Below are 16,418 nucleotides of genomic sequence, written 5' to 3'. Positions count from 1 at the left end.
CCAGGAAAGACTGCACAAATATGTCATGAGCATGCAGTGGAAAATGCTCTTATACAATTTTCACAGTCAGGGTTTTATATGACTTAGTAACAAGAATAACCATGATTGTTTCTAAGAATCAAGAGCTCAAACTTAGACTAAATTTTGTGGAGCATTTTGAGATAATGATCAGGTTCTATGAGTGTTGTCTCTGCTTAAAAATGCTTTGAAATCTTTGTCAGCCACATGGACACAGTGAAGAAATCATCTCAGTTCTATGACCTAATCATGCCACAAGGATTGAGTTTCAACGCTGATGCAGGTTTTTGTCACATGGATACTTTCCCTGGTATAAATTTCAGCTACTCTGGTGGTCCTGCAGTTCTGTTTGTGTGCTGTCTGTGCTTCCATGTGCTGTGTGTTGAGCTAACCTGGGGAACTGCTCCAGCTAAAACCTAACATTGCCAAAGAAAATGCACTGCATAAGTGTTTGGACAGAGAAACAAGCAGGCAGGGCCGCTGGTTCTGACAGCAATGTGCCATATGTCACAGTAAAGTGGTTACTTAACAGTGACTGAGGAAATGATGGCTCTGTCAGCTCTGCCTGCCAAGGATGTGCTGCCCCAGGAGTGCAGAGCGCTGAGCTGGGCCAGCCCTGAGCAGGCTGGGCTCATGATGGGCACTGCCAGCTCAGATGTTCTCAGTTCATGCTCAGAATGGACCTTTAAAAGTCACAGGGAATGTAAAGGGAGTATTCAATATGCAGAGAGCTGAGCTGGGCCAGCCCTGAGCAGGCTGGGCTCTGGGGGGCTGTGCTGGGCTCATGGTGGGCACTGCCAGCTCAGATGTTCTCAGTTCATGCTCAAAATGTACCTTTAAAAGCTACAGGAAATGTAAAGGGAGTGTTCACAAGTCTGTAGTGACTGGACAAGGAGCCAGGCTGGGCTCAGGGGGGCTGTGCTGGGTTCATGATGGGCACTGCCAGCTCAGATGTTCTCAGTTCATGCTCAAAATGGACCTGTAAAAGTCACAGGGAATGTAAAGGGAGTATTCACAAGAGTCTGTAGTGACTGGACAAGGAGCCAGGTGGCTAGGAGGCTCTGCTGGTCATGAGGGCACTGCAGCTCAGATGTTCTAGTTCATGCTCAAATGTACTTAAAAGCTACAGGAATGTAAAGGGAGTGTCACAAGTCTATAGTGACGGGACAAGACACTGGGCTCAGGGGGGCTGTGCTGGGTTCATGATGGGCACTGCCAGCTCAGATGTTCTCAGTTTGTGCTCAAAATGGACCTTTAAAAGTCACAGGGAATGTAAAGGGAGTGTTCACAAGAGTCTGTAGTGACTGGACAAGGGGCCAGGCTGGGCTCTGAAGGGCTCTGCTGGGTTCATGATGGGCACTGTCTGCTTAGATTCTCAATTCATGCTCAAAATGTACCTTTAAAAGTCACAGGGAATATAAGGGGAGTATTCACAGGAGTCTGTAGTGACTGGACAAGAGGCAACGCTTTAAACTGATGGAAGATTTAGATTAGAAATAAGGAAAAATCCTTCCCTGTGAGGGTGGGCAGCCCTGGCACAGGTGCCCAGAGCAGCTGTGGCTGCCCCTGGATCCCTGGCACTGCCCAAGGACGGGGCTTGGAGCAGCCTGGGACAGTGGGAGGTGTCCCTGCCATGGCTGGGGTGGGACAGGATGGTTTAAAAGTCCCTTCCAACCCAAACCAGTCCATGGTTCTGTGATTCTACCTGGTGAAAAATTCCACTGACTGTTGCCATAGGGGTTTCTTGCTGGAAACCTCTCATCTCAGCTCCTTCTTTGTTTTGAATTTTTTTTTCATTAAATGGTTTACAGCAAACATAAATCATTTTTTCATAATTAAATGACATGTTTCCATGGTTTCATGTTTTATTATTTATGTACTGCCAACCTCTGAGCCCACAGGTACTTCTTACAAATACCACTTTTGCTCCTGGAATGAATTACTGTAACTTATGCCTTTATGTACCCATGTAATTTTGGTAACTTCCAAACCTACAAAATTAATCTGCTTGTTATGAGTAAATAATATACCCACCAAACATACTGTGGAAAAGAAATCTGAGGGTGAATATCCTTAATTCTCTAATTGGTTTCCCAATGTATGTTTTGTCTCATGTGTTGTCTTACATAGGCAACAAATTTCTGACATTAATTAGTCAAATGTGGAGTTCACATTTTTTGTGTATGTTGTTTTTCTTCCTGAGAAGTTGCAGTTTTTTGAGGTGAAATGTTTGCAGTGACTGATGAGAGCAGGAAAGCCATACTGAAGTTTCTAGCAGATGACCCTTTAATAAGATGTATGTAATTGGATGAGACTTGCAACAAATACTGGGCATCTGTTGGGTAACATGGAAATAATGAAGAGAAACAGGAACTGGAAAAATCTTTAATTAACAAAATTTCTTCAATTTCTTGGTATAATACTAGTGCTGAAACAGAATGGGTGGATAGGATTTAAAAAACTAGCTTGAATTCTTTGAGAAAAGTGTCTAAAGGAATTATTATCTGTTTTTTATTAGTAACCAGGAATTATCAGTTGGTTTTATTAGTAACCTTTATGTGCAAAAGGAGCTGAACTTGATCTTTTTCCTCCATATCCTTTGAAAATTTCAGCTGCGTCTTTCAAACCTTTTTGGTTTAAAATGCTTTTCTCTATTCAAGACACACTTTTGGTGGGTTTAGACAGGCAGGGAATAATTACTGGCAAAACAAACCAAAATAAACGTGTGTTTTTGTTTTCTTGGAATGGAACGTGGGGAGGCCTCAGGGCAGGGATGGCAGGAGGCTGCTGGCTCTTTGTGAGGCTGTAGTCATCCAAAACCTGGAGAGAGGGGGAGAGGGAGAGGAGAGAGAGAGGAGGAGAGGAGAGGAGGAGAGGAGAGAGAGGAGAGGAGAGAGGAAGGAGGAGAGGAGAGAGAGGAGAGGGAGGAGAGAGAGGAGAGGAGAGGAGAGGAGAGGAGAGGAGAGAGAGGAGAGGAGAGGAGAGGAGAGGAGAGGAGAGGAGAGGAGAGGAGAGGAGGGAGGAGGAGAGGAGAGGAGAGGGGAGGAGAGGAGAGGAGAGGAGAGAGAGGAGAGAGAGGAGAGAGGAAGGAGAGGGGAGGAGAGGAGAGGAGAGGAGAGGAGAGGAGAGAGAGGAGAGGAGAGGAGAGGAGAGGGAGGAGAGGAGAGGAGAGGAGAGGAGAGGAGGAGAGGAGAGGAGAGGGAGGAGAGGAGAGGAGAGGAAGGAGAGGAGGAGAGGAGAGGAGAGAGGGAAGGAGAGGAGAAGAGGAGAGAGAGGAGAGGAGAGGAGAGGAAGAGGAGAGGAGGAGAGGAGAGGAGAGGAGAGGAGAGGAGAGAGAGGAGAGGAGAGGAGAGGAGAGGAGAGGAGAGGAAGAGGAGAGAGAGAGGTAGTTACAGGATTAAAGAGAGATTATGTACGAGGTGTTGTGACACCTTCTGACATCATCCCACCCCCTCCTTTGCACCTTCCAGTGGATCGCCTCACATCTGAGGTCATCTGCTGATCATCTGTCACCTTGAAGCCTCTCAGCTCTCCCCATCGAATCTCCAGTCAGGATTGTGTCCCAACGGGAATTGCAGGAAGTTTCATTCTTGTGGTTCAGTGCTTAGGGTTGGCATTTCAAACAGCTTGTTCAGTGTCATCCTGGCCTCACTTCTTGCCGTCCTGAGGAAAAATAAACATTATTTGGCAATAATGAAATCAGTGTGTGGCTTGTGTTTGCTGGCAGGAGAGGTTCATTAATTTTGTTAGCATGTTATAGGGTTTCTCAAACACAACTGAAAGCATAAATTCAAAATATTCCAAAATACTTTAATGTTCAGCTCTTGGCATTCAGCTCTGGCATTTCCCTTACTGTACTGGTGTCCTTACAAATTGTACTTGCAGGAAATGCTTTGGTTTACAGCTCAGTATCATTAAATTGTGAAGTAAGATGCTGGGAACAGCAGCTATATGGTTGCTACTAAAGGGTTCATGGTAGAACCTCACTGTGTGAGTGTGCTTCCCTTATTCCATCCATTTTCCACATCTGGAGCTGTGAGAGGGCTCAGCCATTTGTCCTTACAAATTGTACTTGCTGGAAATGCTTTGGTTTACAGCTCAGTATCATTAAATTGTGAAGTAAGGTGGGGATGGGATGCTGGGAACAACAAGCTATAAGGTTCTACTAAAGGGTTCATGGTAGAACCTCACAGCTTTCCTTATTCCATGTTTTCCACACCTGGAGCTGTGAGGGGATTCAGCCATTTGTCCTTACAAATTGTACTTGCAGGAAATGCTTTGGTTTACAGCTCAGAATCATTAAATTGTAATTTAATGTAAAATAAGGTGGGGATGGGATGCTGGGAACAACAAGCTATAAGGTTCTACTAAAGGGTTCATGGTAGAACCTCACAGCTTTCCTTATTCCATGTTTTCCACGCCTGGAGCTGTGAGGGGGCTCAGCCATTCCTTGGGAGCGTGGCCCACGTTCAATTGACCGTGGGGTGATTTAACATCAGGTGAAAGATGAAGAAGCCACATAAGTGTTTCTGAAGCTTGTGTTCTTGCATTCCCCGAGTGATCAGAGCTGTTTTCAGCTTGGCTGGCAGCTCTGGGCAGCTCCTGGGCCAGGCTCTGCTCTGGGTCAGGCTCTGCCCAGCTGCTCCTGAGCCTGGGGATGGAGGCAGAACTGGGAGAGGGCACCCTGGCACACTGGCTGCTCTTGTCTGGGCAAAGCCATTGCACTTGCTCCTGGTTCCAGAGATGATTTACTCACTGAGCAACTCATTTTTCATGCTGCACAATGTGGCTGTGGAAGATTCTCTTGTAGAGGCTGCCACTGTGATTTTCATAAAGCTCTTTGCTTGCTGTCGGTGTCTGGAATTCCAGCTGTATTACAGAACAAAATGCAACCCAACAGCTGCATTCTGGAGAGTTGGTTTCAGCTCGCATCCCATCATTTTATGCAGCTTTAAAATATGTACAGCCTGTGCCTCTTCCTCCTGCTCCCCCTCCCAGCCCTTGGGTTTTGTGTTGGCGATGCCTCAAACTGAAGGAGCTGCTCTGTTTAAGACATCCCATTTCTGCAATTGGGGTCACTGCTGAAATAGCTGAAAAATCTGAAGAACAAGTGCTCAGCGTTCACAGGAAGCAGTTCTGGGCTCTCCTATTGTGCTGGCTCTTTAATTGGAAGAGCTGTGCTGTTCCTCGCTGCTGTGCCTGTGCTCTGCCCCAGAGCAGATGAGAGCAGCACCCAGAGGGGCTTTGTGCCTGCAGAAATCACTTGAACAGCAGCAGCTTCTGCAACTGAAGTGAATTCAAACTGCAGAAGTGAGAGAAAAAGTCTGTGATTGTGGGTCACCTTTTTCGTTGGTACAAGTTCTCAAAATAGCTATTTCAGCACTGGTTTTGATAGATGGTTTCTGGGTTATTATTCATTTAGAAAATGGGACACCTCAAAGGTAGGAGATTAATGGTTTTGTGAAATTTTAGCAAGGGCTTTACATAGAAACAGTGGTCTCTGTCTCAGAAAGTATATAATTAACAAGAACATTGAAACAGTGCTGAATATTTTATATTACATTAAACCCTCTAATATTTTGAAACTCTTTCTCAGTTTTGCAAATATTATGCTGCAGTTTTGGCAGAATAAACTATATCATGTACCTTCTTATTGCTGTATGAAAGGCAGAAATGACAAATCTGGTATAATGTGTATTTGAATATAGTATTCAGACAAATCTGAACATGTTATATGAGGTATTTTACTAAATCCAAACTGTTTCTAAAGCGTGTTAGGTATAAATTCCTAATTTAAAACACGCAGGTATATATTTATCATTTATCCCATGGCACTGCCAGGTCTGCCAGAGTTGTTTGGGTAAGTGTAAATGCATATGCATTCCCTGCCAGGCACACAGCCTGTATTTGCACATTGTTGTGGAGCTGGCAAAGCCAGCTTACCAGAGACATCCATCTGTTTTCTACTTAGTGTAAAGGAGTTAATGACCTGAGTAGTTAAGACTGTCCAGACTATCTGTATAATCCTTTCACACAAATAAGATATTGTTGCATTTAACCATTACTTTCTCTCAAGTTGAAAATAAAAAAAGAAGAAATTAAACAGCAGAGTTTAGAGTGGTCTTATTTCTGTCCTCCACCTGGAGTTTTTTTTAGTCTTAATTGAACTTGACCAAGCAGAAAATCTGCAGCAAGGTCAGAGGTATGAACCTGAGATTAGACAGAGCAATTATTAGCAGGTAGACATGGAGCTTTAGAAATAGGAATCAGCCCTAATTTATCAATATTTATTTCATGTGTTTCATGTATCAGTATTGATTTCATGTTCCTTGCCCCCAGGGTATGTTTTTGAGAAGGTAGCTTGAGTTTTGCAGAAACCACAACAAAAATGAAGGTAACCCATGAGCCAGGGAATGTGTGGCACTACACAGATTAGTGCTGTGAAGGTGCTGTGTGACCTTGAGGGCTCACAAAAGAGCTTTAAGAAGCTTAGGAACAGGTTAAGGTGATGGGCAGAGACGTTGTTTTCCTTATTCACTGTCTTAGCTTGGAACAGACTGTGTCTTGCTGAGCTCCAGGCTGGTTTAGTCAGAAAGGAGTGGGAAATGCCAAGTGGAAAGACTGCATAAAGCAGTTGTCAGTGTTAGCCTGGCTACTCCCCTGCGACTGCACTTCCTCCTAGATGGGGTGAAACACTGGCACAAAAGCACACTGGTGTATTATAAATTATATATGTTGGAAAAGTTAGGGTAATTTAGTTTTCAGAAATTCTCAGTGGATTCAGTATGTCAGTAGAAGTCAAAAGTAGGACTGCTTGTGACTTGTGTTTGCTTTATACTCTACAGCCTTGTTTATATTTAATGTAAAAGGGATTTTTATTATATTTTTACAAGTTACAATATGTTCAGAAGAGGAGAAAGGCAAATATTACTACATCCTGTATCTTAATTGCTGCTCTTCTTGTTTATCTATTCCTAGTAAACTTATTTAAACAGTACTTACTTAAACAACAAATGTAGTTGGTATTTAATTGATTTGTCTATTTTGAAGCACTACCCTGTTTCTGTTTGTTGTAATTGCTATATTTAATCTTAGGGTGATTTAACACATGCCACGTGCCACATTCATTCATTCATTCATTCATTCCTTGCTTGGTGCTGTGCAGAAAGCCCAGCCCAGCCACAGCTCTGGGCCCCTGGGGGAATCTGTGGTTTTGTTCTTACTGAACTTCTGTGGGGGCTCCTTAGCCCACTTCAGGATCAGTTGTTAAAAGCCCCAAAGCAGGAACCCAACAACAAATAGAGTGTACACAGAGTTATTTCCCTCTTGCTGCCCATGAGACCTCCAGTGCTGCTTCCTCTGCTATGGGAATAAATCATGCTGAACTCCATTTTCCTCATGGTGGAAAAAGCCCATTCTTTATTCACATAACTCATTTTTATCCAGTTTACAGACCTTGTCTGTGACTCCAATTGGTCAGCAGCTTTCTTGCCAATTATGTTATTGGTTAATAACAAGTTGTTATTCTGTATTGATTGGTCACTCAAACCCCTGATGTGTACAGGAAAAGTTGTTTGTCAGAGATAGTTTTTATTTTTCCATCTAACAGTGCAAAACCAGTTTATACAGGTGCTGGTTGTTTTTCACCCAGGAATAGATTGTCATGTTAATGAACTGCTCACACCAGGATTGCTTTCAGATGGGAACTTCAAAGTGCCAGCTTGACAAGGCAAGCCACTGATTTTAGGAGAGCAGCCTTGATTTTATAAAGCCTTTCTTTATGATTTTTCTACCTTGCTGGAACAATGTGGAATAATCAGTGCTTGAAACCTGGAAACAAATTATGAGCCTGTTGTTGTGAGGCACCCAGTAATGCCATGGCAGTGGAGCCACAGCTTTGGGGCTGGTTTAGACAGGAAAAAATGTGATTTTTACACTGGTTAAATGTTATCCATTTGAGCTGGGACATCAGTCTTGATGACTGGTCAGTGGGCATGGTGATATTTGTTCCAAGGCTGGACTTGATGGTCCTGGAGCTCTTTTCCAACCTTAGTAATGGTATGATTACAAAAAGAGTCAAAGATGACTTGAAAAAAGCTCACTGTAGATGGTAGCTGGCAGTTCAGTTGGACTCTGGCAAATACATTCTCTCCACCCTTTAGGTTTGCAGCTGAATTTGTTTAACTGAATAAATAAATACTGTGGTGTAGTAGAGCTATTTATAGCTAGTGGAAAGGCTCACCTACTCTGTTTTTCTCTTCCAAAAGTGGGAGTTTACAAGTGATTTTAAAAAAATAAATCTCTTGACCTTTTCTAATAGTTCTCAGTTGTAAAGCATGTGACTTTTATCTCGATATTTTTTACCCCTTGTTCTTTGGAATGCTTGTGATTGTGGAGCTCTTCAGACATATGGCTGAGTGATGTGTGGGCTCTGCAATGGCTTTTCTTCTTTCTAGATCAGCTAATAGAGAAGATTGCTTCTGTTTCAGTTATTTATGATTGCAGTACTTCACTTTGGTCCCATCCATCTGTGTCATATATGCAAGCCATTAGCAGCAGTATTTTTTAGCAGAGAACTCTCAACCCGACCATATATCAGAATTATCTTTTCACTCCCCATAATTTGGAATAAAGCTGGAAATTTACAGTGGAGCCTTGTAACTCCAAGTGATGACAGTGTATATATATATTTATATATCTGTGTATTATTGATAACAAGTTTTTCTCAGTGCTATGCTGGGACAGAGCAGTGTTGTGTAGAATGAATTGCCCTCCATTATGTACATAAATCCCACAAGCTCTGTTGAGCGTCTTCAGCTTGTTTGCTCTGAGAATGCACTGAGTGCTCCTTCCCGGGTTCCTCCTTGGTTTTGTGCTGCCCACTTGGCATTTTCTGCTCTCTGGGAGGGCAGGGAGCAGCCAGGGAGATGCCAGGTGCCAGCAGAGAGGAGCAGTTGGGCTGGTTTTGCAGCACAAGGCCTGTTTTGTTCTCTGCATCCCTCCCTGGGAACCTTTGGCTCCGGCAAGTCCAGGGCTGGAAGGATGGAAGCTCCCAGCCAGATTCTATATATACACCACAGATCAAAATCACGCTGTCAAAACACGAAAATACCTCAATAATTTTCTTTTTAATTTTAGCTGTCAGCCTCGAGATGCCACTTTGCTCTCGAGCTGCTCTGCATAATGTGTGCCAGCTCCCTTCAGCTCATGGTGAAGTGGAAAGGAACAAATTTCCTGGCAGCCTCTGCAAAGCAGTGTAATACAAGTTTCATTACATGAAGGTGCTGAACATAATGTGGCTTCATAACAGCTGCAGAAAGTGATGTGAAGCTCTTAACATCCTCAACAAGTAACAAGTGAGAGGTTATTTTTCATCTCTATTCCTAAAAAAAAGAAAGGCACGTTATTTTAGGCAGATGACACTGTGGTTGCACTCAGCTGAACTAAGGAAATTTTTACATGAGTTCTCCAGATCTGTGTTGCTCCATGAAATAAAGAAAACACTTAAAAAATGCTAAGATACAGTCCAGTGGCTGGATTTCAACTTAAAAATTGAGATGTTAAATTATATGTACAGAAATGATGGTTGTCAGATGGATTTCAGTTGACACTTGTTCTTTTCCCTTTGGATTTATGATTCCATGAAAGTTGCTTGTTGTATTGGTTATTTCTGTGTGGAACTGTTTGGTTCTTTTTTGAGAATTCCCAAAAGGTGAGACAGGTCTGATGCTTTTGGATCACCTGTTAAGGAGCCAGGCTCTTTGGAGAGAAGTCACCTATTACAAATGGGAAATAAAGGAGAAAGAATCAAGGCTGTCCATGTTGAGTTGCCCACATCAGCTCCTATCAAAGGCTGTTATTAGGCTGAACACAAATTCAGTTTTGAGATTTCAGTAACCAGCACTGATAATCAGAGCATTATCACACAGTTTTGAGGTGTAGCCCAAGTCCAAAAGGACAAATCCTCTGTGGTTTGCTTTCTCTGGCAGCTGAATTGTCCTTTCCATGGCATGTGATGAGGAGCATTGTTTCCAGGGAAGTTCACAGCTAAAGTTCACAGGCTGGAGCAAACAGTGGCACTCCTCTTCCCATGGCCTTATCTCAGTGCTTAAATCATATTAAAAACAAGGTCAGCATTGTCTCTGGTTGGATGAATTCCTTCACACTGAGCTCTGAGGAGCTGTCAGCTCAGAGATAGGACGTGGCTGTGGTGTTTCAGAAATTCTGCCCAAAGCAGATGCCCAGATATGCAGTTTTCCTTATACACATGCTGAATAAAGGCAGAGCTGGAGCAGCCACTCCAAGGTCCAGATTGGCATTGGTGAAACAGCTCCTTTCTACAGATCTCCAGATATTACCATAATATGTCTCAGATCATCATATTATACTTTGCAACTTTTACCAAAATAATTAGTTAACTTCTTTATTTTCTGAAGGATATACCAAGATTTAAAATTTTAAAATTTTTTTGCATGTGGTTTATTACTGAAAACACAAATCAGTCTATTGTCCTCAAGACTGGGAGATCTGGAACCAAAAATACAGTCTGAAAGTAAAATATGACTCAGCTGCAAGTAATATTAGTGGTAATTGCCACTTAGTGATCTTTCAGTTGGTAGAAAACAAACCATCAAAATGATAATTGCAGGATTCACTGGGATTTGGGTTGATTAACAAAGTAGACAACCAAGTGGGCAGCAGCCACTGTGGCTCAAGTGCAGTCAGCAGAGCTAATCTGGACTCAGTGGAGCAAAACCCACTTTATTCCCTTTGCCCAAAGAATGAACATATGCCACGTCGGAAATAGAGCAGTTGGAAACCATTTCTGCATGGGATCCTGATGAAAAATAGCTGGGAGGGAGAGGAGGGTGATTAGAATTTAAAGGCAGACTTAGGGCTGGGGATGAGGCCAGGCTGGCATTAATGGGATCAGGGCTGTGTCTGCAGTGACCTGCAGGTGCACCTGGGCACAGCTCCCTTCTCTATTTATTCATTAAATAAATTCATGGCTGTTTTAAAAGGAAAAGAGAAGGGTTAAAGTTGCCTCATGCAATGAGCTCTTTAGAACAATTTGGATAATTTGTTTTCCTGTGAAGTTGAGGAAATTTAATGTTTGCTGTTGTTAAGCAATTTAACTCTATTTTATTCTTGAGATTTGGGGAATAATGTGGTTTTATGTGTTGGAAATGCAAAATTTCAAGTATACAGAGAATGCATTACCTATAAACAAGCTGTGAATTACTTTTAAATCATTTCATTATAGTCTCCTGACTCACTGCTTGATGGCATGGTGTTTATTACAAGGTTTTTTCAATCTCAAGTCTTGATTGTCTCTTTTGTTGAAATGTGGACCAATTTCAAAATATCTGAACTAAGTTTAATATTGTGAAAGAGCCCATAGTGGGAGTGAAAACTGGAATTCTGACTCTTAAAGTAAGCACCCTCAAGGAAATGGTTCTTTTGCTGTGGTTTGGAGGGACCTGTGTGACCACCTATGGCCTCCATCCCATGGCAGGAACTTTTTTATCTCAGAAAGAAAAAGTTCTTTGAGATCATTCATAAATTTTAAATGGGCTTCACATTGCAATCAGGAGCTAATTTTCTTTTCCCATTATCTCCTGCCATTCTGTGCTATGAGAACACTTTGTTCTCCAGAACAGCCTCACTCACAGAGAGCTCTGGTCCCTCGCAGAAGTAATTAAGCTGGGAAAGATTTGGATTTTTGTAGAGCCCTTCCCCAGGCATGCAGGGGAGCAAATCCCAGCCCCAAGGATGGGTTTCATTCCAGCTGCACATCCCTCCCATCCCTCCTGGATGCACACTGACAGTTCTGTGACAGAGCAGGATTGAGATTCAGGAAATGTGCCTTTGTGGAACTGCTCATCCCACGCTGGATTTGAGCACTGTGGGCTGTCTCCAGCATTCAAGATTTATCATTGTGTGGAGTCTCTTGGCTTTTGAATGTGAATGCTTATCTCCTCTTTAATCACAGTGTTTGCTTGGTGTCTTGTGTCTTTATTTTACATGGGACTCTGCTTGCTTTCCTTGACTCACAGGTGAAATATTTAGGTTTTATTTTACATTTGTTACAAAATAAAAAAGGAACACCACCACCAACCACTCTAACTGTTGTTTCCCCCTTTTTTTTTGCCAGTTTGCTGTTTTGTGGTTCACAAGAGGTGCCATGAGTTCGTTACCTTCTCCTGTCCTGGGGCTGACAAGGGGCCTGACACTGATGTGAGTACATTGACTTTTCAGAGCCTGCTTTACACAGATTTATCTTGTTACACCCATGAGAATGGATTACAAACAGGATCAATGGGTTCTTCACGACAGATAATTGAGTCCAAGTGGGTTTTAACAGTTGTGAAGTGAACATTTATGGACTGAAAAATCTATTTTTGGTAAGAGCAGTAAGCTTGAGTGTGTGACCAAGAACAATATCCTCAGAATGTGATAACCCTGAGGCGTTCACCCAGCCATGAATCAGCATTTTATTTTCTTTGCTTTATGTTGGATGTATTTGACATTAACAGTTCCCAGAAAGGCTGAAGCTTTCTCTGAGCTTTCTTAGTACCTGTCTTATCTCAAAGTGTATCTTTTGAGCTGTCTCTGGTCCGTGTCTCACTGCACACAAAGATCTGTAGCTCCAGTTAAATGACAATTTAATCTTCAGCCAGCTGGCTTACTGGGTTTTTATTTTATTTTCATGTTTGAGCTAGTCTAGGAGTCTGGACACTCCCATTCCATCCTCCTCTGTCAGTACTTCTGTGGCATTTTTGGTCCACAACCAGTTTTCCTCCCCACACATCTGCCTGCCTGGTGAGACACATGTGCGGGATCTTTGTGTCACCCTGCTGAAATAATAAACTGATCTCGTTTGTTCACATAAAAATAACATTTCTTTGGGTTTTAGAAATCCCACTTTACAGTGAAGTAATTTAACATCTGCTTATGGGAACAATGCATTCCAAGTGTTCTTTGTCTGAATGGCTTTGTTTTGTTTCTTATCACATATTCATGCTCTAGATTGTAGGCTATTATCTCCTCTGATAAAATGCACCAGAAGAATTTTCCTGCTAGCTTTTAATGAGCTTCTCATGAATTGTTTCAATATGCCAGCCAGGAGGTCAGTGAACAATGTATGGGCAGGAGCCACAAGGGGTCTTGGAAAATTTCAGATATTAAAAAGTTCTCTCATTTTTAAATTTAAGTATGGGGAAATGTTGAAGAACTGAGAAGAATTTTTAAAACTTCCATTTTAATACATTTCACATCATTTATATTTAGGTGCAGAAGAAAAATGCTAAAGTTAGAAGTGTAATTGAGTTAGGAGTGTTGAGTATCTCTTGTTTAGCTGATACAGACCTTACCAATAAAACTGGTGAGGCAAGAGCAAGAAACCAAAATTGTTCTTCATATATTTGCTTTTCTGAACCCAAATCTGGTTTGAGCTTAGTGCTCACTTAGGATATTAATGGAAGTTATTCTTGATTGAGAGGTGGCACTCATGAGTGGCTCTGCTGTGTCCATAATGAATGGTTTGGCTCTTAGAAGTGCTCTTGGATATTTATTTTTTTTTATAAGATGGCTCTTTGGGGTTGTTCACCTGGAGTTCAGAAATGAGAACGCAGGTTTGTGTGTGAGACCATTTAATTTTACTGAACTCTTTTCCTGGTGACAGAGTCTGTGCCAGGTTGTTAATGGTCTTTAATATTGCTGGCTGCATTTTGTGATTTGGGGTTTTGGGCTCAGTGATTAAATAAATCAGCCTAATGTCGCGTTCCTGTATTTGGGTTACCAAATGATCATTTTCAGTATTTACACAGCAGCAATAGCTCAAAAACAGTTTGAAGATTAAAAGCAATGAGAAAATAAATATGTTTTATTAAAACTGTGCTACATTAGTGGGTACTGTTACACAAAGAGGATTGTAGAATATTATACTTTAATTTACTGAAATGTTTGACTGTAATTTCAACCCTTTTACAATTCAGCAACTGATTCCTCTCCCAGTTGCTACAAGCTTTGTTCTGAAATGTAGTGTGCTATAAAGCTTAACATAACATTTAGCAGATTTTTAAATATTAAAACATCCTTTTCTAAATTACTTTGTGCAGGTGCACAATTAATTTGTGTACTCAAATGCTCCAGTGTTACCTTTCCATTAATTGTAAGACTAATACTGTCATTAATAAAATTAATTTTCCAGAGCAATAATTATAATAATTACAATCATTATATAATAATAATTGTTGTGTATCAGAATAATGTTAAATTATGGTGCCCTGTACTTTTAATATAAATGAGGCAGTCCTTGCAAAATAATGCCTTGTAAAAGAGGAAAGCTTAAAGTGAGTCTCTTCTTGTTTTACTCAGAGTAGCTGAAATGTGAGGTTGAAATGTCTGTTTGTGCCAAAAGGAAAATAATACTTGGGAATAAAGTGCTCATCCATTGCAGTGGTGGTGTCTGGGGAGCAATATCCTGTTTCAGTGAAACAAGAAGTCACACAATCAAAAAATTGTGCATTTCCTTATTACTTGGCAGGGTGTGAGCTCTGGTTTCTTAGCAAAAGCAGCTCAGGAAGTTGTTTTCCTGCTGCCTGACAGCTCTCAACAGAAATTATTCATTTTCTCTTTATGGCCACCCCTTTATGGTGGTGCTGAGGGGAATTTAACAGCTCCTGCTGCTGCCTCATCTCCAGATCAGGTGCTTGCTTTGGGAAGATGCTTGATGTTCTTAAAACTATCTTAAGTCATACATGAAATACTTAAAACTTTGGTAAATCAGTGTAGAAATGTAAGAGCAGCCTCAGAAATTTGTGCTTTAATGAGCTTTGTTAAGATGTGTGCAATATTGAGGGATAATTGGTCAGTTTATTGAAAAATGGAGTTAAATATTTGTTTTCTTTGTTAATGGAGTTCAGTGACCAGAAGGTGTCTTTGTTATATATTAAAATGTTCCTAATTACATGCTGCATGTAATTAAACAAACCAAGCATTAATTTAAAATAGTATTTGACTGTATTTTGTGTTTCAGTACAGGTTTTATAAGACTTTGAGTGCACAAGAACTCACAGAGCATGGCCTCTGGATCAGCACTATTTCCATTTCAGATTATAATAATAGAGAATCCAAGGGAGAATTGCGAGCAAAATAAATAGAAATTAAAAAGTGAAAATAATTTGAATTAGAGTGAGTGATTGAACAGTGAAAGGATTTAAAATCTGGCTCTACTTGGTGAGTCTTTCTTCTTTAAGCACCTTGGAGAGAATGGATGGGAAGGTCCAGATGTGTCCTTACATAAAATCAAACAGCAAATATTGTTTTACCCTCTCATCATTGCAGGGTAACTGAACCCAGGGATGTCAGAGGTGACATACTGCAATTTCCAAGTCAATTATCCTCTTGATACTGAAATTTTTGGGAGCTTTATTATCTTAAGCACATTTGAAAGCTCAGTGCGAATGTGAACAACTGTGAGGTTCTGTGGGAGCTGCAGGAGTTGGGTGTTTTCATCAGTGGGTTGGACATTGAGATAATGCAATTCTGGAGTACAACATTTCACATTTTTTTCTATGTGTTAAGATATAATTTATTAAACCAACAAAAAATAACTGGTGAGAGGAAGAAAAATAAGAAAAAAGCAAAAATAAAAGTAAATCAGAGTGATTAATAGTTCAGATTTTTTCTGTGTGTTAAGATATAATTTATTAAAACAACAAAAAAAATCACTCGTGAGAGGAATAAAAATAACAAAAAAGCAAAAATAAAAGTCAGTCAGTGTGATCATGAAGACAGTGGTTCAGAGGAAACTGAAGCAGGGTTTTCAGTGGATCATAAATTCCCTGCTGGCCAGCTGTGCACTCGTGGTACAGAGGCAGGGATATGACAGAAATCATGATTCTGTTTTTCAGGGAAATGTTTTATGTTGAATTCTGCACCTCTTAATTTGGAATTTGGGAAAGAACTGAAGTGTTAAAGTTCTTTAAAGCACAATCTTTGAGTATTTTTTTGTCTCTTAAACTGTGCCCAGGTCTCTTAAGGGACAAATAACTCCATAACAGGGCAGGGGTTTGGGTGTGGTGATGGGGAACTGCTGCCAAGAGAAGAAATTCAGAATTTTTTCTCGGGTTTTCCCTCTCTCCACAGTGCTGTGGATATTTGGATATTCCCTGAGTGCTCTGTGGGGAGATGGGACGTGAGCCCTGTGAGCTTCCACTGTGATTTTCATTTATGGTTTCTGTGATTCTAGAGCTGGGAGGAGAAAGATTGACCCTTAAAAATTCATGTGCTGGGGGAGCAGTGGGAAACTCTTAATTCAGAGATGCTGATGTTCAGGGGCTGGGTTTGCCCTGAGGCTCGGGGAGTGCTGATGTCCACATTTACTGCACTCTTAC

The 16,418-nt window shown here is 41.3% G+C and overlaps 1 protein-coding gene across 2 annotated transcripts in view; it reads left to right on the top strand.

The window, feature by feature from the left end:
- PRKCA (protein kinase C alpha) overlaps positions 1 to 16,418 on the top strand; it is a 151,934-nt gene that overhangs the window by 48,851 nt on the left and 86,665 nt on the right. For both annotated transcript variants that reach the window (XM_064728231.1, XM_064728232.1), the window contains exon 3: positions 12,173 to 12,255. In XM_064728231.1, the coding sequence (XP_064584301.1) occupies positions 12,173 to 12,255 (83 nt within the window). The remainder of the gene's footprint in view (positions 1 to 12,172; positions 12,256 to 16,418) is intronic.

This window comes from Zonotrichia leucophrys, chromosome 18, assembly GCF_028769735.1.
Source record: "Zonotrichia leucophrys gambelii isolate GWCS_2022_RI chromosome 18, RI_Zleu_2.0, whole genome shotgun sequence".
In the NCBI taxonomy this organism is placed as follows: domain Eukaryota; kingdom Metazoa; phylum Chordata; class Aves; order Passeriformes; family Passerellidae; genus Zonotrichia; species Zonotrichia leucophrys.
This window is presented reverse-complemented; position numbering and strand designations above follow the sequence as displayed.